Raw genomic sequence first — 24376 nt, 5'->3', positions numbered from 1 at the left:
TTCCCAAAGAAACTCTTCCCAGGTTCTCTTCCCTGTCCTTTAGCATCTATTGTATGTTTCAATCCCACTCTTTAGCCCTAGGTGCCAACAGGTGGTTACAGTGTTTGGAATGTGGGCACAGCTTTTCAGCCCTGTATGAGCTTTGAGATAGGCAAAAGAGAGGAAGCCAGGCTTGAGTCAGTCCTTTAGGCAGCCCCCAGACAGGTCAGAACAGACACACACAATAATTTGCAAATATGGTCTGCTCTGTTTCTTCCAGAGCCAGGGACCGGGATTCCTCTCGGGGAATGTGGGCTGCTTTGACTTTAAAACTGCCATGGAACTGGGGTGAGGGCAAGGCACGGGTGAGTAGAAAACATCACAAAGCTTTTCCTGAAGTAGTCTTTTTGTTGATTCAGAGTTAGCTTGGTTGCTGTAAACCTTTGACTGGTTTCCAGAGTTCTGATGAGATTAGTTAGGCCAGATTCTACTTCTTTCTTGGGGTTTCTGTGAGGGCGAAGGGAGCATGGAACTTCTTAGACCAGCATCTTGCCACAAGCCCCCCTGTGGAGTAACTGGAATTCTCACTCACTGCTGGTAGGAGTGTAAAAGGTACTACCTCTTTGGAAAATAGGTTGGCAGGTTCTTAAAAGTTAAACATACACCTACCATGTGACGTAGCCATTTCATTCCTGCATATTAACCCAGGGGGAAAAAAAAGTATGCGTATACACAGAGATTTGTCCACATATATTCCAAAGAAGCTTCATTTGTAATAGTCAAAAATTGGAAACAACTCAAATGTCCAGCAACAGGTAAATATATAAACAAACTGTAATATATCCATAAAATGGATACTATTCAGCAATAAAAAGGAGCTATTGTTATATGCAACAATATGAATTAATCTTAAAATAATTATGCTGAGTGAAAGAAGGCAGACAACAAAGAGTACAATACTGTATTATTTCATTTATACAAAATTCTAATAAATGCAAACTATAACGACAGAAAGTAAATCAGTGGTTGCTGGGGAATAAGGGGAGAGAAAAGAGGGAGAGAGTATAAAGGGGCATGAGGAAACTTCAGGGTTAATGGATATGTTTATTATTTTGAATCTGGTGATGGTTTTATAACCAGTTAACCAGTTGCCATAGAATGGTTTCCAACTCATGGCAACCCCATGTGTGCCAGAATAGAACTGTGCTCCATAGAGTTTTCAGTGGTTGATTTTTCAGAAGTCCCTCACCAGGCCTTTCTCCTGAGGTGCCTCTGGATGGACTCAAACCTCCAATCTTTCGGTTAGCAGCAAGCACATTAACCATTTTCATCACCCAGGGACTCCTGATGGTTTTATGTGTATATATTAAAGTAAAACCTCATCAAATTCTACAATTTATGTGAAATTTATTATATGTTAATTTAAAAAAAACTTATTGCCATCGAGTCGATTCTGACTCACAGTGACCCTACAGAGTATCTCAATATAAAGCTGTTAAAAAATAAAAGAAAAACAGATTCCAAAATTGAGATTTCTGACAAGAAACTACTGAAGAACCCAAGACCATGTAGGCTTTGCTTCTCATGAATCCTAAAAAGTGGGCACCACAGTTGAGTGAGAGAGGGAGTGTGGAGGAGAAGCGCTAAGGTCACTGGGGTCTTACTCATGGTCATGGATTTGCTGAGCCGGAAGAGACTTTAAAGAGGAGGAAGCCCATCTCCTTCATGTCAGAGAAAAAGCCCTGAAAGCTGAGGTATTTGCCAAAGTTGCACAGCTCATCTGAGACAGATGCAGGACTGGACCCTGTCCTGACTCCCTGACTCGTGTTCCTTCCACCCCCCACACCACTGTCTGTCCACATAAACACTGTCTGCCTTACATCACCAACTTCTAGAAGGTAGGACTGGATATATCAGAGGGTTGGGAACGGCAGAGGGAAGGGCACAGATCCGGTGGGGGTGGCAGGGGAAGTCCAGTCCTGGGCAGGTCTTGGTCAGGTGACCTGGGAGTCTTCTCTCCGGGAGCAGAGTGGGCAGCAGCGCTCTCTCTTGTTGTAATCTGTGGAGCAGGCATGGCAAACCAGGCCTCCGCAGAGCCTGGGGCAGAGACAGGGAGGACAGGGGAAGCCTCTGCAGCCTGGCCAGGGGAGTTTGTGGGCACGTGGGGCACAGTCAGGGAGTTTGAGCATCTCCAAGATACATCTGCCTGTTTCTCATTTCCCAGTAGAAGAGCCCTAGGTCTGTTTCAGAAGGGCTTCCCTTTCCTAAAGGATCTCGTGATTCCCCAACCCCTCCAGAGTCCTCCAACTCCAATGGTAGGTTCTTGTGATGGCTCACTTTTCTTCCTTTTGCTGTTTGTCCTGTCACTGTGTTTGCAGAGGAGGTGAGGGGGCCACTTCTTCTGTACAAGAAGTCTCTTCCCAGAGGAAAAGCCCATTAACAAGTCTACTCCTTGAAGGGTTGCACAATTCCATATTCCAAAACCCAATTCCACTGTTCTTGCTCATATCTCTGCTTAGTGTTGGAAGCCACATGGAGTAAAATGAGGGATCAGCTTTAAGAGGTCTTTTATAAATACCCAGTTCCTGTGTCTCCCACTTTCCTGGAGTGGGAAGGGGGCTGTGGCTGGTGGAAACTGGGCTGTCTCAGAGAATGGATTCTGTACCTGTCTCACATACCTGCATGGATACCGCCGAGACAGCCGCCCAAAGATCTTGCTGCAGCTGACACAGCATTCAGGGGCCACAGAAGAGAGATGCTGGACCTTCTGCCACAGGTTGTCCTTCTCTCTGATGGAGGAATGGAGGTGGATACATATACACAAAGATAGACAGACAGAAGTAGACATAGATGGAGATATGGAGGGACAGAAAGAGCAACATGGAGGGAAACAAAGGGTAAGAGAGAGATGAAGAGGGTGACAGAGAAAGTCACACAGTGATACACAGAAAGAGATGAGGAACAGAGACAGAGACAAGGAAAGAAAGACAGGAAGACATAGAGAGAAATGGAAAGTGAGACAGAGTCACTCAGAGAGAAAGAAATATAGAAATAGGAGCATAGGAGAAGGAAACAGAGAAGGACCCAGAGAAGCAGATGGAGAGATACATGCAAAGTAAAAGACGAAGATACAGAGAGAGAGGAACAGAGACACAAATAGGAGGGAGAGGCAAATACAGAGAAAGATGAAGAGACAGAGAAAGAGACATAAGAACAAGGAGAAATGAACACACACACACACACACACACACACACACAGATCAGTTAGTCTCTAGGATTTCAGGAAGACAAATGGTGACGCCAATCTCCCTCTCATCCAACATAACCATGACCCATTATTTAAGAACCTGTTTATATCCCACCTTCTTCGAGGAGTGCTTCCTGATCACAGGAGCCCCAGAGGTTCTTGCTCCAGATCCCTCTAGTACATAATGCCTATTATCTTTTATTTAGCACTTAGTAAAGACTACCTTGTATTTATGTATATTTATGCCCTTGCAAAACTATTTTAATTTTTTTAAGGGTGTTTAGGAATATAGGTTATTTTAAAATTTTTATCCAAATAATACACATACATGGTTTAAAAATCAGATAGTGCAGAAGGGTTTATATCAAAAGGCACTACACACTCTCCCCACTCCTTCCCATTCTTAGTGCAAGACCACCTTTTATGACTTTTAGATTTTTCTTCTTGAAATTACTTCCATATCAAAGTAATATGCTTATAATCCTCCTTCTTGATTTATCAATAGAGAACATTTTCTATAGATTTCCTTGATATCAAAGGATTTAGCTTATTTATTACCTTGCTCACTATCTCCTCTTTCTTCCTCCCAGTGTAGGTATGTCTCTATTTTTGGTTCCTCTGCAATTTCCCATAATATGCTCACATATTTAGCCAGGATTTTTTACTCCCATTCTGTAATATGATGATGCCAGTATTCCTTCTCTTCAGCTTGCCTCCTTCTCCCACCTCCTAACTTGTCATCTATTCCCACAGTGTCCAATATGGTAGCTACCCATGGCTACTTAAATTAAAATTAAATAAAATTAAAACTTCATCTCCTCAGTAGCACGAGCCACATTTCAAGTGCTAAATATCTACATGTTACTAGTAGCTACCATATCGGACAACACAATTACAAAACATTTCCATCTTCACAGAATGTTCTATTGGATTCCATTCTTTTGTTGTTGTTGTTAGGTGCCGTAGAGTCGATTTCGACTCATACCAACCCTATGTACAACAGAACAAAACACTGCCCAGTCCTGCGCCATCCTCATGATCGTTGTTATGCTTGAGCCCACTGTTGCAGCCACTGTGTCAATCCATCTCATTGAGGGTCTTCCTCTTTTTTGCTGACCCTCTACTTAACCAAGCGTGATGTCTTTCTCCAGGGACTGGTGTCCCTCCTGATAACATGTCCAAAGTATGTGAGACGTACTCTTATCACCCTTGCTTCTAAGGAGCATTCTGGCTGTACTTCTTACAAGACGGATTTGTTTGTTCTTTTGGCAAGCCATTGTATATTCAATATTCTTTGCCAGCACCATAATTCAAATACATCAATTCTTCTTCAGTCTTCCTTATTCATTGTCCAGCTTTCATATGCATATGAGACGATTGAAAACACCATGGCTTGGGTCAGGCACATCTTAGTCCTTAAAATGACATCTTTGCTTTTTAACACTTTAAAGAGGTCTTTTGCAGCAGATTTGCCCAATGCAATGCGTTGTTTGATTTCTTGACTGCTGCTTCCATGGGTGTTGACTGTGGATCCAAGTAAAATGAAATCCTTGACAACTTCAATCTTTTCTCCATTTATCTTGATCCATTTGTGAGGATTTTTGTTTTGTTTTGTTTTTTTATGTTGAGGTGTAATCCATACTGAAGGCTGTGGTCTTTGATCTTCATCAGTAAGTGCTTCAAGTCCTCTTCACTTTCAGCAAGCAAAGTTGTGTCATCTGCATAACACAGATTGTTAATGAGTCTTCCTCCAATCCTGATGCCCCATTCTTCTTCATATAGTCTGGCTTCTATACTTTATATTATTAAGGTTGGTAATATTTACATTCTGTTCATAATTACAATTGTCTTCTGTGCTTTGCCTTTAGGTTGATTCTAACATAGAAAAAAAATCAATGAATAGTATTTACATGATTAAACAATATGTATACATATTGCTTCCTGAAAAGCTAAGATGTATTCTTTGAACATGTCCCTTCCTGTTTTTCTAGGAGTTTCTAATTGCCTTTCTGTGTCCTTGCCTTACTTGCCTTTAACATAGCCTAATTTTTTCCCTCCAAACTCTGTATCATACCAAGCATTCTACTGATACCTCTTCTTCCCAGAGACTCTCCTCCTGAGTCCTTGATACTTCTGCTACAGTCTGGACTGACTGCTCCCTGGGCCTGATGCCCACTCGTTATCTTGGGAATTCCCTTTTCTTTCTCCTAAGGTAGAGCCGCATCTTCTTCTTTCTTGGCTTACTTCCTTGTTTTTCTGGAGCACATCCTCAATTAACTTCCTAAGAAATGTTGTGTGGTAAGTGAATTTCCCGAGACTTGACTATGAGTTGGAATCCACTTTAATGGCAACGGGCTTGGTTTTTTGTTTGATTGGTCTGGAAAATATTTTTACTCCATTGTCTTCCCTACTTGATTCATAATTTGGTGGACATGCAATTTTAGGGCAAAGTCAGTTTTTCTCAGAACTTGAAAAGTGTTACACCATTGACTCCTGACATTCATTGGGTTCTCCTTTTATTGGTGAGCTGTCCTTTCCTATAGACAATTTGAAGATATTCTTCTAGTCTTTGATTTTTCAGTCTCTGAAATTTCACAATGATGTATTTAGGTGTGGATCTTTTCCTTCTTTCTTTCTTTATTGTGCTGGTCACTCAGTGAAATCTTTAAATCTGAAGATTTGAGCTGAGAAATTATCTAATATTTTTCATTTGATAATTTCTTCCATTTTATTCTCTCCTTTCTTGGCTTGTGTCAGTTGGAGACGATATTAAAACTCCTGGATTGATTCTTTGTGTCTCTAATGATTTCCTTTGTATCTTTCATCTCTCTGTTCTTTTTATTCTACTTTCTGAGAATCTGCCTATCTTTCTCTTCCAATCCTTCTAGTGAATTAAAGAAAATTCAGTGATCATATTTTTTATTTCCAAAAACTTTTCTCAACCTTTGATGGTTGTTTTCCATAGCATCTTGTTTCAAGGGAGCTATCTCATCTTGAATCTCTCCATCTTTTTGGGAATATTAGTAATTTTGTTACGTTTTTAAGTTCTTTTTATCTCTTCAATGGTTTCTTGTTTACTTATTTATCTTTGTTTCTCCCCTTTGTGTTCTAGACTCTACCCAAATGTCTGAGGATCCTTGGTTGCCACTTTATGTTTAAGAAAGAGTCAATACACGTGGAGTGGAAGTTCTGTACAGTGGACAGGGATGGTTGAGTAGTAGTTTTCCTTCAGGGAGATTGGGCAGGGAAATACCTGTTATACCAGGCTCCCAAATGCCAGAACGCACTGGTCTTTTCTTTGGGGCACCTAACCTTCTTAGAGAAAGATCTTCTGATTATTTGTCTGGAAGACAGATCTCTGGCTGCTGGATGTTCGGCATGTGAGGAGCCAGGCAGGAAGCAAGGGGTGTTGACAGCTCTTTATAGTGACTTTATCAGTTGATTTTCCTGATTTCTGCCCCTCATCTCACTGTCGCCCTCTGTGTACCTGGCGTCTCTGGGTCCTGAAGTTCTGCATTGCTGATGGGCTTTGCCCCTCTCATGCTTATCTCTAACTTGGCCTTCATCAATATCCACTACTCCATCTATTTCCCAGTGCCTGGAAATTTGCTGTAATCTCCCACTGTGGTTGGCTCCTCCATCTTTCTCTCCATTATACGTTTTATTCTTTTACTACTATTATACTGAGATTTCAGGATGGAGAATAGGCAACATGTGGTCAATCTACCATCTTGATCCAGAAGTCAACCTCTGTGACTTTTTTTTTGCTTAGGTTACATCTTCCACAAAACTTCTGCCAGTGACATTGTATCGTGTAGTTTCAGTTTCCTGCCTGAGGACCCCTGTGAATAATTTCTTTAGCACCAGGAAAGACGTTTGTCTCTCCTGATGAACTGGTATATTTCCCTGGAATGGAGAGTGAGATATGGGTAACTCTCTGTTTCTCTTTGTGATCCTGTCACCAAGATGCTCAGAGCTGAATTCTAACCCTAATCCTGATCCTAAAAATTCTAGGGTGTATATTTTTCTTCTTCCACTATAGCTTCCATTTAATCTTCTATTTTTCTTTAACAATCCCATTATATATGCCTTTTATTGTTAGATGCCTTAAATTATTTTTTGAGGAAAATAGCTAACCTTTTGTATCTCCCTTCTTCCAACTGACAGTTTTCTGGAAGAGATCACTCCTTAAATTCTTTGTTTGTCCTTTTCAAGTTGATCTCTTCCTTTTTTCACCTTTAATACCATTTAGATTTTGTGCAAGAGGATTTAGTCCTAAATGATCCTTCAGCAACCTTCCAATTCTAACGGAACCTGAGTCCAATGGTCTCCTACTTTCTGAACTATATGTATGTGAATTATTTCCTCACTAGGCTGGAGGGCAGAAACCAAGCTTTACGTATCTCCCCATCCCTCAGTGAATTCAGTGGTCTGGGATTGATCCTGACGAGCCTGGTCCCTGGAACTTAGGACACCTGACCCAGGACAGGCTAACAGCATGGAGGCAGGTATAGGGCATGCAGTTACCTCTTAGTTAACCCCTGTGTCTTTTTCCTCCCTGTTCTCCCAATTTCCATGGGTTCCTTTCCCTTCTAGCCTTAGTAGGTATGTGTGTATGTGTGGGTGGGGTGGAGAGGGTATGTGTGTGAGAGTCAGAGGACTCTCTGCAATTTATATGCTGTGTGTCTTTGGTGACCAAGTCAGCCTCTCTCACCCTTGGTTTCCTCATCCGTAAAATGAGGATAACAGCAGGGGTGGCTAAAAGAAGGAAATCAGTTAGCATATATGAAAGATCCAGAACCCTGCTTGATAATTGTTGTTGTGTACTGTCCAGTTGATTCTGACTCATAGGGACCCCATGTGACAGAGTAGAATTGTCCCATAGGGTTTTCTAGGCTGTAAACTTTATAGACGAGCCCTGGTGGCACAGTGGTTAAGAGCTCGGCTGCTAACCAAAGGTTGGCAGTTTGAATCTACCAGCCACTCCTTAGAAACCCTATGGGGCAGTTCTGCTCTGTCTTATAGGGTCACTATGAGTCATAATTGACTCGTCGGCAAGGGGTTTTGTTTTGTTTTGTTTTGTTTTAACCTTTATGGAAGCAGATTGCCAGGTCTTTTCTCCTGTGGAGCAACTGAGTAGGTTTGAACTGCCAACCTTTCGATTACCAGCTAATCTTTTAACTACTGAGCCACAGGGCTCCTTTGGTAATTGTTAGTGGAGTGGAATTTCCATGTCCCAGTCTCTACTTCCCATACCATTCCCCTCTTCCTCTACTCCCACCCTCTGCTGTCTGCACCCTTACTGGATCAGTTCCAACACCCTCCTCTTCATGGCCTGGACCAAGTCCCGCTGCCCGCCAAGCTCCTCCTGGTACATAGCATCTCTCCTCTCAGCCTCCTGTTGTTTCCGCGCTAGCTCTGCCTGCAGCTGGGCGCTCTCTTCCTGACACCTGAGAACAGAAGGAAGATTAAGGACTAAAGGAAAAGAGGCCTGGGTCTGCCTTCTTAACTAAGCCAGGCTGGCCTAAGCCTGACAGGGAGCCCCCTGGGAGGAGCTTTCGGTACTCACCCAGCTGATGTACACACACACATACATGCACACGCACACACGCACACACATGCACATGGAACCCAAACTGAGCACTGTGTCTGGTCTGACACCTCGAGGTTTGACTCCTCAACAGCTGTTCAGAGAAATAAAATCTGGGCTTAGCCTTGCCTGTTCCTTTACAGGAGATGAACCAACGCTTCCACTTTAAAATGTCATTTTCTTGAAAGGATGTTCACAATCACAACAGCTCTATGGAGGAAAGGTGGATGCCTGGAAACCCAGGCAGGGGGTCTGTGCCCAATGGAAAACACTTGTGGTACAGTGGGGAGGCAGGATTTGGGGGGAGCTTTTGCTTTAAAGTATTTTTAAAAATTATGCTGCATTGTCTTTTCAATTAAAAAAGTAATATTAAAAATATGGCTTTGCTATTTGTCTTTAGGGGCTTCCTAGAAGGTTCCAAGAAATCTACTGGACTCAAAAAAATCCTAACCCACGTCCTAGCGTCTTACTCCATTGCTCAGAGAGGAAGATGTTGTGATGAGGAGCGTGCACTAGTGTGCACCCCATGACCTCAGGATGTGTGTGTGTACGTGTGTATGTGTGTGTGCGTACATGCACCGTCTCCTTGAGTGTATTCCAAGGGAAGAGGCTTAACAGTAAATGGAATTGTTAATTTTTTAAACACTGCCATGTAGCATGCTGCAGGGAATAAAGCTGGGTGTGTCGAGAATTCAAACCAACGACTGCCACTGAAATTCCAGAAAGACGAGTCACTGGTGCTCAGGCATCGGATGCAGGGCCATGCTTTGACTTTTAATGGACATTCTAGTCTTCAGCGTCCCCTTTTCTTAGCAGCCCCTCCTGTGAGCAGTGCAGGCATTAATGTGATCACTGTGGTGTGTGTGCATCTTCACAGCGGGAGGGAACACTTATTAAACACCTGTTGTTGTTATTGTAAGGTCTCTTGGTGGTGCAAAATGTTTGCACTTTGACTACTGACTGAAAAGTTAGTGGTTTGAACCCACCCAGCAGCACCATGGAAGAAAGCCCTTGCCATCTGCTTCTGTAAAGATTACAGCCAAGAAAACCCGATGGAACTGAGTTCTACTCTGTAACATATGGGTTCGTCATGAGTCGGAATCCACTCGACAGCAACAGGTTTGGAGGGTTATTTTTTTGGTTGTTATTAGTTGCTGTTGAGTCGATTCCAATTCATGGCAACTTTATAAGTAACAAAATGAAACATTGACTGGTCCTGAGCCATCTGCCATTTTCAAGGTCATTGGGACATTTGAGTCCGTTGCTGTGGCTATATTAAGCACCTAAAACCCATTGCCATCGAGTTGATTCCGACTCATAGCGACCCTGTAGGATAGAGTAGAACTGTCCCATAGGGTTTTAAAGGAGTGGCTGGTGGATTTGAACTGTCGACATTTTGGTTAGCAGCTGAACTCTTAACCACTGGGCAACCAGGTTCCTTATTAAGCACCTGCTGGGTACGAACTGCTGTGGCAAGTGCCAGGAATAGAGCAGTGCCTAAGACAAACAGAGTTTCTGTCCTGGTGGAGTTTACAGTGTGATCAGGACCCATAAAGCAGATAAAATAAAATAAATGAGGGGCTGAGACAGAGAAGAGAGAGGGTGTTCAGGGAAGGCTTCTCAGACAAGGTAACATTTAAGCAGATCTAAAAGATGGGAGGTAAACCCTAGCAGTGTGGTGGTTAAGAGCTATGGCTGCTAATCAAAAGGTTGGCAGTTAGAATCCACCAGGGCCTCCTTGGAAACTGTATGAGGCAGTTCTACTCTGTCCTATATGGTCACTATGAGTCAGAATCGACTTGATGGCAATGGGTTTGGTTTTTTTTCTTTTTTAAAAAAAAGATGGGAAGAAGATGCAGAGTTGGCGAGGGGCACATGCAAAGGCCTGCAACTTGGAAAGAACCTGGGTAGTTAGAAGAACTGAAAGAAGGCTAGTGAGGTTGACGTGCCCTGCACGGTGGGGAGAGAGGCAGGAGATGAACTGGGGAGTAGGCAGGGCCTGATCTGCCCCAGGAGGAGTGGACTTTAATCTCAGTGCAAGGGGAAGCCATGGAAGTGTTTCAGGCAGGGGGTGAGAGACACTCCTCGTGCAGGAGAGGACATGGAAGGCATTAAAGTTTATTGAGCGGCTACCGTGTGCCAGGTGCTGAGCTTTATATTTTACAGCCTTGTTTCATATAACTTTCACAGTGAGGCAGGAGATGAGCTGGGGAGCAGGCAGGGCCAGATCTGCCCCAGGAGAAGTGAGATAGGTAATGTGATCCTCACTTTACAGGACAGAAAACAGAGCCTCAGAGAGGGCATGACACTTGCCCAAGGTCACACAGCATAATGACTGGGAGGAGCAGAAATCTTAATACAGACTTGTCCAGCTCTAAACTCTTTCTGCCCCCCACGCCTTCATCTGCACGGGCCCCAATCACCAGTGATCTGGGGCACCCATGTCCAGGGTGCAGCAGGTAGGAGAGAGGGATGAGCCCTTATGAGCCCTTGGCAATATCACAAAGGAGCTCACTGCTGCTGTCCACAGGGCAGAGAGAGATTGTGATGTTGGCCTAACTCCCCATCTGAGGACCTCTTTTGTTTGCCCCGTCCTGCTCTCTTTTGCTTCAGTCTTACCCAAGGGCAGAGGAAACCCACCCACTTGGAAAGACCGCCTTACAGAGCAAGATCTGGAAAGAGGAACCTTACAGATCCAACCGTCTCCTTTTGCAATTCAGGAACCTGAGGCCCAGAGAGGGGAGGCCACTTTCCCAGGGCCCCACAATCACAAAGTTAGCCATGAAACTAAGTTCTAAGTCCATTGTCACAGTCCCGGGCTGGTCTACCATGGGGCCTGCTGCTGCCTGTAGGGTCTGCTGCACTCCCCTTGGCGTCTAGCTTGGGGCTTTGTACATGCGAGCTTCCACCCCTGCCCACCCTTTGTCTGTTCTCCACACCACAGCCAGAGCGATCCCTTTAAAAATCTAAGTCAAACCATGAGACCCCCTTGCTCAAAAGCTCCCAAACCAGTTGTCAAGCCAGCTCCTACTCATGGTGACCCCATGTGTGTCAGAGTAGAACTGTGCTCCATAGAGTTTTCAGTGACTGATTTTTCAGTAGATCACCACGCCTTTCTTCTGAGGTGCCTCTGGGTGGATTCAAACCTCCGACCTTTGGCAGCTGAGCACGTTAATTGTTTGCACCACCCAAGGACTTCACAAACCTCCCTAATGGCCTCTTATAACATGTAAAAGAATACCAAACTTCTCACTCTGGCCCTCAGAGAGGGCTTCCCAACCCCAAATCTAAACTAATACCCTGTGTCTATTTCCTGTCCCACCGTTTTCTTCACATACGTGTACTGGGTTGAAGAATGTCCTCCCAAAATTTATGTTCCGGAACATGTGAATATGAACTTATTTGGAAATAGGGTCTTTGCAAATGAAATCAATTAAGATGAGGTTGTACTGGATTAGATTGGGCCCTAAATCCAATCTGACTGGTGTCTTCATAAGAAGGAAATTTGGACACAGAGACACAGACACACAGGGGAGAAGTCATGGGAAGACAGAGGCAGAGACTGGAGTGATGTGTCTACAAGCCAAAGAATGCCAAGGATTGCTGGTAACCACCAGAAGCTAGAAGAGGCAAGGACGGATCCTCTCCTAGCGCTTTTGGAGGGAGCATGGCCCTGCTGACACCTTGATTTCAGGCTTCTAGCCTCCAGAACTGTGAGAGAATAAACTTCTGTTGTTTGAAGCCACCTATTTGTGGGACTTTGTTATGGCAGCCCTAGGGCACGAATACACCACCTGACGTTTTATTTCTGTTTGTTTATTTATTGCCTGTCTCCCAGGTCTTTGTGAACAGGCATTGCCTGTTTGGTTCACTGTTGACTATACCTGCCCCCGCACCCCGCTTACCTGGCACATCACAGAGGCACATTAGATATTGTTGAGAAATGAATGGGTCCCTTGGCACTTCTATTCACTGGTTGTGAGATGCCTGTCACCAGCTTGATACACATGGTCCCTTTTCCCAGAAGTACGGTGTTCATCCACAGCTCTGGCTCCTTGGAGTCAGGGGGGCACGCTCTCTCCCTAGCCTCAGGAACTTGTTCCTCCTCATCTGCATTCTGACCACTGCCAGACAGCTCTCCTGATCTCCACACTCAACCATTGCCCAATGGCTCCATTCAGATGTCTTACAGGGGCTTCAAATCCAACATGTTCAAAACGAAACTCCTAGATGTTCCCCACAAACCTTTCCCACAAGGCTCTATCACAGCCTTCCCCATCTCGGTTAATGGTGTTTCTATCTTTCCAGTTGATGAGATAAAAAAACTTGGAATCATTCACGACTTCTGTCTTTCTCTCAGACCCCACATCCAATACCTCAGGGGGCCCTACTCTCAAAATTTATCCAGAATCCAGCCGCTTCTCCACACCTCCATGGCTACCAGCTCGGTCTGAGGCACCATCTGCTCCCTGCCCGCATAACAGCAGTGGCCTCCTTGCTGGCCTCCCTGCTCCACCTTTGCTTTTAAAACAAGTCGGTTTAGAAAAGGCAAATACATAGAGACAGAAAGTAGATTAATGGTTGCCTAGAGCTGAGGTGGTTAGGGAGAAATGGGGAGTGACTGCTAATGGGTACAGAGTTTCTTTTGGGGGTGATGAAAATAATCTAAAATTGATTGTGGTGATGGATACATAACTCTGTGAATATTCTAAAAACCACTGAATTGTTACAAAAAGCAAATAAACATATTTTTGACACACACAAAAACAAACAAAAGTCAGATCATGTTCCTCCTCTGCTTAGAACCCTCAATGGCTCCCATCTCACTTGAGTCAAAGCCAAAGTCTTCTGGGTGGCCTACCAGGCTCTCTCGAACCTTGCCCCTATCACCCATCTGACCTTTCCCTATACCCTCTCCCTCCTTCACTCCACTGGGCCCGCAACAGCCTCCCCAGTGTTCCTAGAAACTGCCAGGCCCATAGCCATCTCAGAGCCTTTGCTCTTCCTGTTCCCTCCTCTATCATATAACCAAATGGCGACTCTTCTAATGCATATCCAACACTCTTCTATCATGTATCCAAATGGCTTGCTCCTCATTTCCTTTAAGTCTTTACTCAAATATTACCTTTTCAGGGAAGCCTGCCCTGGCCATGCCACTTTAAAATATCACTTCCCATTCCCTTTCTCCACTTGATTTTTTTCTTCTTAGAACAACTTACAATTTAACATTCTATATATTGTACTTATTGTATTTATCAGAAGCTCCATGAATGCAGGAATTTGCCTGCTTTGTCCACGAGTGTATTTCTGGCACATAGAACAGACCTGGCACAGAGCAGGCACTCAGATAGTGTGTGGAATGATTGAATGGCCAATGGAATGACAGGTGTCAAGACAACTGTCTGTGAGGCAGTGGCTACCCCAGCCTCAGGGAGTGGCCAGGGGCCTCCCAGCTACAGCCTCCAGCCTGTCTGATCCCCACAGAAGATGATCAGACAGTAGGCAAGGCCCTCATGTTCATTCAGGGCCTGAACCGTCGGAACCTTTGCTAACCAACCCACCCAGCTCAGCTGAGGGTATGGTGGAAGGAGCCCCAGGAGCCTTTTTGGGTTGGTTTCTGGGCTTCTGGGCCTCTCACTGGTTAAGCAGGCAGTCAATAGACTAACCTGTGATTCAGCCTGAATCACAGCTACCCAGACTCTGCTGGGGGTCAGGCTGGTCCTCCCAGCCCTGGGGCAGTGTCAGTCCTGCGGGAGGGAGATACAGGCAGGAGGGCAGACTGAGCATACAGAGACACAGAGACTGAGATAGACGAAGGAAGACCTTTGCACAGCAGAGAGATTTAAAAATAAATTATGAAAGAGAAACTGAGACACTGAAATATAGGAACTCAAAATACTGGCTGAGGGGGGTGATGTTTAAGTCACTGGTTCCAGAGTCATCTGCTAGGGTTTGAATCTCAGCTCCTCCCCTAACTTGCTGACTTTGGGTGAATAGTGTAGCATCTTTGAGTTTCAGTTTTCTCATCTGTAAAATAAGGCTACTTATAGAACCTACCTCATAAAGCTATTATGAAGAAGCACCTAGAACAGTGCCAGGGACACAGTAAATGCTCAGTGAACGATAATTATAATAAAGATCATGATTATTAGGCGAGTGAAAGAGAGATTGTGCAACAGGGCATGAGAAAATGACAGGAAAAGAGGGAGACTGAAAAAGATAGTTGTGGGGAGGAGTATGGTGGGGACAAGGAGGCAGAGTGGATTGAAAAGGGAGAGGAGGGGCCCGGAAGAGGTAACAGAAGGAGGCAAGGGTGAGGGTGGGAGGAGCAGGGGGTGTGGATCTCTTCTGGGGGCTACTGGGAAAGGCCAGTAAGGGAAGGCGCTGGCAACGAGGAGGGGACTGTGGGAGCCCCTTAAGAGCAGGAACAATGCTCTGCATCCCTCAGCATCCAAAGTTGTGCCCAGCCCAGGGCCTGGCACACGGGAGGTGCTCAAAAGATGCTCTTGGATTTAACCATGACTGAGACCAAGAGCCAGGGAGTGCCTCCAGCCTCTCTGGTCTCCTGGCTGTCCTGCCCATTCTTGCTGGCAGTTGCCAAGGTTACCTGCTGAGTTGCTTCTGCAAGGCCTTCAGCTCCCGGTCCTGTTCCATCAGCAGCTGCTTCTGGTGCTGGCCCTGCTCCTTGGCCTTCCGGAGTTGATGTCTGAGGCTCTGGAAGGGAGGGAAGCACAGAGGAGAAAGGGAAGCTGAAGGAGTAGGGCAGAGACCCCAGCCCAGAGACCAACTTGAAGAACATCCTCACAAGACTCCAACCATGTGAGATCAGCCCTTGGGTGGAAGGCAGGACTGGGAGCTGGGATGCCTGGCTCTGTTCTAGGTCCTGCCCTGGGAGAGCCTGAGGGACCATTTCTTCCTTCAGTGGAAGGAAGTAACAAAGCTCAGGGACCTGGAAGAAATCTGGCCAAGGAGGAGGATGAAAGAAGTCTTGATAACAATCTTGGGTAACCTCCAGGAGAAGCATGTACAATAAGAGCAACCAGGTGAGGTCTGCAACAGCAGAATGTAGGTATTTGGAAGAAATCTGCCAGTAAGGAGGGGTATAGGACTTGAGAGCACATGATTGCCCTAATGAACTATTGCAAAGGGATTTCAAACCCAAATGCCTTCAGGGGCTAGGTGGGTAGTATCAATGCATAAAGTAGGCCTGGTGTGAGGCAATAGAGACAGGTGGAGACTATGGTGAACTAAAGAGTGCATGATTTTCGAAACACATCCCTCAATAATAATAATCTTGGGTGGGTCAATACAAATAGAATGCCCCCCCAGGCTGACACTGGAGACCTCCATCTGTAAGCCAGATTAGAGAGTGGGGAATAGACAGGCCAATGGCTCTCACCTTGACCACATCCTGCAGGGATGCTTCTGCTTGCGCCTCTCTCCCAGCCACGCTGGTTGCTCCTGTTCGTTTTTGTGGCTTCTCTGTGGTGGAGTCTTCCCCTTTTTCCAGGCCCTGAAGGACCCAGTGCTCCCCCGGGATGCTTGGCACCTCTGACTCCTGCCTCCTCCCCCATGTTACTTCCTCTATTGTCCGTCTGGGGCTGGATGTCAGCAGCCTCTGGACATGACCCCACTCTGCTTCCCCTTCATGAGTTTCCTCTACTGATCTCTGAGTTTCTGCTCCTGGAAGTCCCCCTCTGCCCTCAGCCTCTGTCCCTATCACCTCCTTCGGAGCCCCCTTGGACCCCTCCCTCTGTCCCTGGATGCTGGGTGTTGAGTTCTGCAGGCAGATCCCAGGCCTTGGGGCTCCCTCACTTTGGTCTTGCTGAAGCTCCTCCTCTGGTTCCCACCTACTCCGGGGGGCTTTGGGGCTCCTGGGATCTTCTCTCTTCTTTTCCAAAAAGGGAGGAAGATGCTTGTGTGGCTGGGATCCAGAGAGTCCCGCAAAGCAGTCTCCCCTGGGCACATCTCCCAGACAGCTGGCTTGGTTGGGGTGTGGCTCCTCCTGATGGACACCTTTGGGGCCTCCACATGCAGCTGAGATCTGCAGAGAAGCCCCCAAACCCATCACCCCTCTGAGCACCAATTCAGTGACCTGGGGCATGGGAGAGGCCACAGCTCCAATCCAATGGGCTTGTTAAATATATGGATGCCCAGGCCCTCCCTTGGAAAGTTTGATTCAGCAGATCTGGGGCAGGGCCCAGGAATCTGAATCTTCACAAACAACTCAGATGATCCGAGATGCCCACTTTGATCTGGGGAGGGCACAGTGGTGATTCTCAAGGCCCCTTCCTCCATTCTCTCTAGCCCTCAGCCTCCCGTTGTCACCTGTCACCTCTGGCTTCTGCATTGATCTGGTTTCCCCAAAGGTCCTCCCACCCCTCTTTGTTGATCCCACCTCCTAAACTTGACTTCATTGTGCCTCAGTATTCTATCTGCAAAGTGGGGATGATAAAACCCACTTTGTAGGATTGTGGTAAATTTTTAAATAGATGGAGACCCAGTTAAGTCACTTCTTTCAAGAAGTCTTCTCTGTCCTCCCATGTTCCCTACACATGTCTGTATCACTACACTTAGTGCCTTATATTGCAACGGGTGCCTTTAGGTGTCCATTTCCCTGAACAGAACTTGAACTTCATGAGGTCCGAGATAGAGTACTAATAGTGTCTGTACCTGGTGCCTGGAAGATGGTGGGGGTGCCATACGTGCTTGTGGAATGATAATAACAACAATGACGAGCACATGGCTGGGAGCCTTGCTCTGTGCTACACATCGGTTGTCTCGATTCATTCTCACAATCACCCTATGAGGCAGGACAAGTAATTTGCGCAAGGACTGTGGTTAGTAAGGGGTGGAGCTGGGATGTGAACTGGCAGTCTGGTGCTTAATTGTTCCCCGAACTGAAATAAGACATTTGTAAATTGTCCAGCGTAGGGGACACCACAGAGGTTGGTTCTCTTGTCCATTTCCTGAAAGCACTCTCTTTGCACCTCCTCCTCCTCCTGTGGGTCCCCATGGCTCCTGCTTGTGTTCCCTTTCTCTCCTAATATCCCCACCACCTCTCTTCCCCTATGGCTACCCAGCTCCCAGGTCCACACATTGGCCTCTCTTTCTGTCTGTCCAGGTGGGACAGGGCTCAGTTACTGCTCAACCTGGGGGTCCCGACAGAGATGGAGAATAGGCAGCTCAGAGTGCAGTGGGTCAGAGGCACCTTCTTTGGAGAAACTTTGTCCCTTCTGGGTCTTCTTCCCTGGGTTTTCCTGGAATTGGAGCAGCGTGACCTGAAAGTGAAAGGGTTGGGGAGACCCCTGTGATGAGTCTAGCAGTGGACTTAGGCCTCAGATATAGGATAGCCCATCCATCTACCATGCATTCATTCTACTACCTTTCCTGCCCTCGCATCCTCACAAATCCCACTCTCTATCCATCCACACATGCCACCCTTCTCCATTTATCCATCGATTCCACCCCAACATCCCACCCTCCATTCATCCATACATTCCACCCTCCTCCTCCATTCGTCCATCCATTCCACCCCAACATCCCAACCCGTTTATCTTTCCAACCCTCCACCCAAACTACTCAACAAATCTTCAGTGAGTGCACCCTCCGTGCAGCATCATGGGATAGCACGAGGTTACACTGGGAAAATAGAAGGCTAGGGAAGTGGAGAACTAAGGGGCCAGGGAGGGAGAAGGGAGGGGAGAAACGGATGGGGCTGGAAGCTGAGCATTTGAGGCTTGCTTGGGAGGGTGGTGGTAATGGGGGCAGGCATTGAAAAGAGGCCTCCCTCCACACTGCACTTACTCACTCTGAGAACATGGGCCAGGCCCCATCCAGGTCTGGCCGCTGCAGATCCAAGTCGAAGGCCACCCCATTGAGAGAATAGAGAGAGTCCAGGATGTCTTCCTGGAGTTCACGGCACACCAGAGGGCTCCGGGGGCCATACCATTCCCTGGTGTAACAGTCACCAGCACTCTTGGCCTTTGACCTTAGAGCTATCACCACTCCCAACCCCAGAGAATCAGCCTCCACTGCACACCATAATGGGACTGTACCCCAGGGAGGGTGGTGGCCCTTTGGGGCCAGAACTACGATGCTACCAGGACTTTTGGGTTCATCTCCCCTCTGCCTTTTCTTCCTTGGCTTTTCATTTTGGAATCTCCCTTTCGTTGTCCTTGATATTAAACCATCCATCTAGGGGCTAAGGAGGGATCTTTCAAGATGAAGGGAAAATGGGCTCATATGGTATCAGTGGGAGATGTCAGGAAGCACTTCCAGAAGCCCCACCTGGTGAGCTCCGGGTTCAGAAGGCAGAGCTGCAGGGACTCGGCCAGCTGTCCATGGGCTAGGCAGAAGCGGATGAAGGCTCGCCCTTTCCCCAATGGGGTCTTCAACTGCAGAGTCCACAGAGGGCAGGATAGGGAGGTGGCATTAGGCCTGGGTGGTTAATGCAAACGGTTAATGTGCTCAGCTGCTAATTGAAAGGTTGGGGGTTTGAATCCATCCAGAGACACCTTGGAAGAAAGGCCTGGTGATCTACTTCTGAAAAACCAGCCATTGAAAACCCTATGAAGCACCATTCTACTCTGACACATGTGGGGTCACCATGAGTTAGAGTCGGCTTGATGGCAACTGGTTTTTATTAGGACAGAGGAAGCTCAGCCAGCTTAGAGAGAGAGAAGATAGGAAGTAGTGGTTGATGAGAGAGGGCGTACTGGGACTTGAAGGCTGGGGGGATAGGAGGTGGCTGGAGAGATGCTGAGCGCAGGGCCGATGAAAGATGAGGCTCAGGTGAGGGGGGCTGTGGGGGTCATTGGTAGGAGGGATGGATGAGAAAGGGCCCTCAGATAGGCCTGTTTCCCCCCCAAGCCGTGCTTGCTGAGGGCTTGCTGGCAGGGCCCCTTCATGCTCCCTGAGGCCAGCCTTTCTGCCCTGGATACCTTCTCTTGTGAACGGACGAAGCGGGATGGCTCCATGTCCCCCCGCTGCTGCCACAGGGCAGTGCTGAGGAAGTCCCAGTAATCCTTTCGAGGTCTCAGGAAGCTCTTCTTCTCCTTCTGGTCAAACTGCGGCCGAGCATGAGAGAGAAAAGTATAGAAATGCCTCCTCCCTGAACTCCCCTTTCAGTCCAGCATGCCCACCTGCCCGCTCTCTCCCTCAATGGGAGGGCACATGGCAGAGGAAAAGGGCTCATGCAGACGGACCCGGCTTGGTACTGGCTGTGTGACCAGGAGCTAGCTGCTTGACCTCTCTAAGCCTCAGAGTTCTCATTTATTTGTTTATTCGTTTAAAAATACTTACTGAGCACTTACTATGTGCCAGGCCCTGTTTTAAGCCCTGGTGAATACAACAATGAACAAACTGACCTCATGGAGCTTGCTTCTTGGTAGAGAAGATAGATATTGAACAGCCTGAATCAGTAGAACATATAGCATGTTAGACAGTGCGGGCTACTAAGGAGAAAAAATAAACCAGGAAAAGGTAATAGAAAGTGTGGTGTGTGGGGGGTATGTGTGTGCATATGGAGTGTGTGTTTGTGTGTGAGGGTGTGTGTGTTTGTGTTTATTGACAATTTAGATTAGGGTGGCCAGAGAAAGCCTCACTGAGGAGGCGCTATTCGAGGCCAGACCTGAAGATGCTAAGATAGTATGGTGCACCATGCACATTTCTGGAGGAAGAGCCTCCCCGGCAGAAGCAAGAGCAAGTGCAAAGGCCCTGAGGTGGGAGTATGCCTGCATGCTCTAGGAAGATCAGGGAGGCCAGTGTGGCTGCAGTGAGCAGATGAGCGACAGCCTAGCAGGAGATAAAGTCAGAGAAGTAGGAAGGGTGTTTGTGGGTGGGAATGGGGGTGGGGCAAGTAGTCAGGCACCATAGTGGGTTACAGTGAGATTAAATGAGGTGGAATGTGTAAGGGCCTTAGCCTGGCACATAGTAAATTCTCAATAAAAGCTAGTGCTAGTTATGACTGGGGTTCTGACCAGCAGCAGAAGGGCCAGCCCCAGCACATCCATACCTCTGAAGCTTGTCTTCAGAGCAGAGTGACTGTCCTCAGTCCCTGGCCCCTCCCCACCTGGCCTTGTCCAACTTCACTTCCCAGGCTGAAATGACAGCCCCCCCAGAGTGAGGTCAGACATTAGGAAGGACTTGCTGACTCCCAGGGAGAAGAGACAGTGGATGGTAACAAAAGGAGGCAGTGGCCCTTCCCTCAGCATTTGGGAAAGTCTTCCCTAGTCACCTGGGCCTGGGGAAATGGGGAGGGGAGAGAAGGGGAAGACCCCACCTGCAGGAGCAGCTCCAGGCAGCCACAGAGTCTGTGCAGCTCAGCGCTGGCATCAGTCACTGACTGCTGCCCATCCCCATAGCCCTGGAGGATCGCAGAGACGGCAGCTACACAGAGGACAGCAGACATCAGACATTAGGTAGTGAGGGCTCCAAGGAAGAGGCTTCCCAGATCCCTCACTTCTCCAGCTCAGTTCCAGAAGATCCCTCAGGACACACTCACCTTTCAGGTCCCTGGTGACCTTGAGGCCAGCTGACTCTTCCATCATGGGCATTTCAAAATGAAGTGATTTCTTGTGACTGAGACTGTCCTGGCCCTGGAAGGTCAGCCCGGGAAGGACCTCTGGGCTCAGCTGTCAACTCTCTCCTTAGACAAATGAGGAGTCAGAGGCCTAGAGAGGGAAGGGGACTTATCTAGGGTCACACAGAGAGTTAACTAGTGAGTGGAAAGACCCAGATCTTTCTTGGGACCAGTGTGTGAAGGCAGTGCAGCCTCTACTTATGAGTTCCTGGGTGCCAGGCACTGTGCTAAGTGCTCTGCATACCTTATTTCATCAGTCCCTACAATAACCGGATAAGGTTTATTAACTCCATTTCATAGAAGGTGAAATTTGGGCACAGAGAGGGTAAGTCTTTTATCCAAGGTCACAAAGCTATAAATGGTGGAACTAGAATTTGAACTGAGGTCCAGCTGCCTGTGTTCTCCGCCCCAACTCGATGTGGGTGGCCCTGTGGGTGCTCGTGCTGTGTGGCAGCCAGGCCGAGGGTTCTTCCCCGTGGGAAGTCCTCAGTCTCTCCAGGGCAGTCATCACCCTCAAGACACACTCATCCTTTCCTGAGCTCCAGCTGAGGGGAAAAATGTGTGTGCTTCAAGGAGGGGGGCAGAGGTAAGGCAAGGCTCCAGAGCAGGGGCTGGGCCAGAATTCTGGGGGATGGGAGCCAGGACACTTGGTTTCAATCCTGCCCCTCTGTCCCAGGGGAATCTCAGCCTATTCCTGGGGCTCAGAAAGGGACACAGTGGCCCTGTGGGCTTATTCTGAGAACCTGGAGTCAGGGCCAGGCAGGCTGTGGTTGCAGGAGTGTGGGGGTGGGGCTGAGGAGAGATGATGCAATGGGACCAGTGGATGGGAAGGGAGAGGACAGTGAAGTTAAGTAGGTAGTGGGGGTGGGGTTGGGTGCAGGGAGCACTGGGCTGAGAGTCAAGAGACCTGGGTCTCCATCCTGGCCCTGCTGCTAACTTGCCCATGTAGTCACTCGCCTTCCCTGGGCCTGCATTTCCCCATATGTAGAGCAAGGGGTTGGACTGAGGGTCTCAGCCACCCCTTCCAGCCCAGATCCTCTATGGAATCCACGAATATCTAGCGTGTCCCTCCTGCTCTCCCTCTTCTCTATCTAGAACCCTTTCTCCCTAACCCTTTGCCCCTCGCTCCCGCCATCACTCCCTTTCTCCAGCCATACGTAAGACCCAGGGGTCTTCGCAGGAGTCTCCCAGCTACTCACCTGGGAAGGCTGGCTGGTTGGGGCAAGAAGAGCAGGGCTCTGCAGCTTGAGCTTGTGGCTTGCGACTGTGGATCCTACACAGTCTTTCCAAGAGTTTGCCGCCTAGGAAGTGACTCAGGCCCAGCCCAGTACCCTGGAAGGGGAAACTAAGCTCAGAGGGGGAGGAGCAGAGACCCTGTTGGGGAGAGAAGTGGTAGAGGCTGGATCAGAATGGATGAGAGGGGGATGGTTCCTCTCAGGCCAACCTGGGGTAGGCTCACTTCTTGGTCATCCATGGTGGTAGCAGTTAGTTAGCTAGTTACAAAGTTACCTAGTTAATTATCCAGTTACGTATTTAGTTACTAGTCACCTAATTAGTCACCAGTTAGATAATTAGCAACCTAATTACTCAATCAACTACTCAGTTGACTAGTTAGTTAACTAGCAAAAATAACAGACTTTGTAACTAGTTAACAGACCAGTCAATTAGTTAGATACTTAGTTAAGTAGATAGATACTAGCTCATTACAGTTAGTTAACCATTTGACTAGTCAGCCAAACTAGTTAACTGACTCGACTAGTTTAGCTAACTAGTCACATGACTAGTTAGTTGATTAGGTAAATAAGTAACTAGTTATTTGACTAGTTAAATGGCTAGTCAGCCAATTAATGAGTTAGTGACTAGTCAACTAGTTATATACTTAGTTACCTAGTTAGTCACCTAGTTCACTACTTAGTTACCTAGTTTTCTGAGGCGCCTCTAGACGGGTTCCAACCGCCAACCTTCCAGCTAGTAGTCCCGTGCTTCACCATTTGCACCACCCCGGGACTCAGGTGGCAGCAGCAGCAGTATCTGCTGTTCAAGTTTCCTCCCGTTTTATCACCTGCACTTGCAGTTGTTTTTCTCCTGTATCGCCACCAGGTGGCAAAAAGAGGCTGTGATGCTGCCCCACTCGATACTTCTGTGCTAGTCTCTACCATCACTCAGTTGGAGTGTGGCGCAGGTGGGGAGAGAGGGAGGGTCCCACCACGTGTCTCTCTCCTTCTCCTCCCCATCTCAGTCTGCTGAGGGGACCCCGTGGGTGCTGGTTGCCAGTGCCATCCTCTCAGTCCTGATAAAACCAAACCCGTTGCCAGCGAAGTCGGTTCTGACTTACAGCGACCCTCCCAGAAAAGTGGAATGAGACCACAGTGGGATGCTGGGTCCAGGAAGGACCGGTGGGTTGCCCAGGTGACCTGTGGCTTCCCCACCCTGGTCATGCTCTGGTTCCACGCCCCCCACCCCCGTTTTTCTGGACTCCGCTGCCCCAAGGGCTGCTGCTTTCACTCCCAGGAACGCAAGTAAACACTAGCACACTCCATGCCCAAGCCTGTGGCTCCCGCTCACCCCATTCCCTCCTTGTCTCTCTTCCACTATCGGTGCTGGTCTCCGTCGTGCAGAGGCTCCGTCCCCCAATCTCTGTCCACCTTTGTCCCCGTCTCCCCGTCTGTCTCTCTCTCAATTATCTCTCCATATTTGCTTTTTGCCCCTCTCGTAGCATTCTTTCTGTTCTTCCCAGACTCAGCCTGTGCGCCGCTCCGGTCCCAGGGACCCCCGCCGCCGCTCCTCCCCTTGCCACGCGCGCCCACGGGTCTCTCTCCGTCACATGGGGCATTCGGGCGCCCATGTCACCGCCTGTCGCCAACCTCACACTCCCGAGCTTCCTGGTGGTGCGGACCCAGAGGGCGCGGACTCTGGGCGGGGGCCCGGGTACGGGCGCCGCCGCTCGGCACCCGACTGCGTAGGCGCGCTGGGCCGA

The 24376-nt window shown here is 47.8% G+C and overlaps 1 protein-coding gene across 7 annotated transcripts; it reads right to left on the bottom strand.

Annotated features, from left to right (window-relative positions):
- Positions 1-1231: 1231 nt before the first annotated feature.
- Positions 1232-24273, bottom strand: RUFY4 (RUN and FYVE domain containing 4). Of its 7 annotated transcripts, none has more exons than XM_023731282.1 (13): positions 23965-24273; positions 22599-22773; positions 21322-21490; positions 21100-21206; positions 19760-19885; positions 19107-19213; positions 18628-18771; positions 18028-18097; positions 16216-16860; positions 15424-15530; positions 8530-8676; positions 2658-2768; positions 1232-2038 (listed from the first exon to the last, which is right to left on the bottom strand). In XM_023731282.1, exons 3-13 carry the CDS (start codon positions 21371-21373, stop codon positions 1861-1863), a joined length of 1794 nt encoding a protein of 597 aa, XP_023587050.1. In that variant the 5' UTR covers positions 21374-21490; positions 22599-22773; positions 23965-24273; the 3' UTR covers positions 1232-1860. The 7 variants fall into 7 exon arrangements, with proteins under 7 accessions (XP_023587050.1, XP_023587052.1, XP_023587054.1 ...); XM_023731284.1 differs by having other exon boundaries at positions 21322-21465; XM_023731286.1 differs by having other exon boundaries at positions 21322-21462.
- Positions 24274-24376: the final 103 nt, after the last annotated feature.

This window comes from Trichechus manatus, unplaced genomic scaffold (genome assembly GCF_000243295.1).
Source record: "Trichechus manatus latirostris isolate Lorelei unplaced genomic scaffold, TriManLat1.0 scaffold00041, whole genome shotgun sequence".
NCBI classification, from domain to species: domain Eukaryota; kingdom Metazoa; phylum Chordata; class Mammalia; order Sirenia; family Trichechidae; genus Trichechus; species Trichechus manatus.
This window is presented reverse-complemented; position numbering and strand designations above follow the sequence as displayed.

Excerpts from the sequence above, each read along its gene's own strand:
- RUFY4 (XM_023731282.1), bottom strand. The coding sequence starts at position 21,373 with ATGCCCATGATGGAAGAGTCAGCTGGCCTCAAGGTCACCAGGGACCTG. Across the intron at positions 18,098-18,627 it reads GCCTGGCCCATGTTCTCAGA|GTCACGCTGCTCCAATTCCA; the intron begins GTGAGTAAGTGC and ends TTTCACTTTCAG. Across the intron at positions 15,531-16,215 it reads CCCTGCAGGATGTGGTCAAG|AGCCTCAGACATCAACTCCG; the intron begins GTGAGAGCCATT and ends CCTCCCTTCCAG.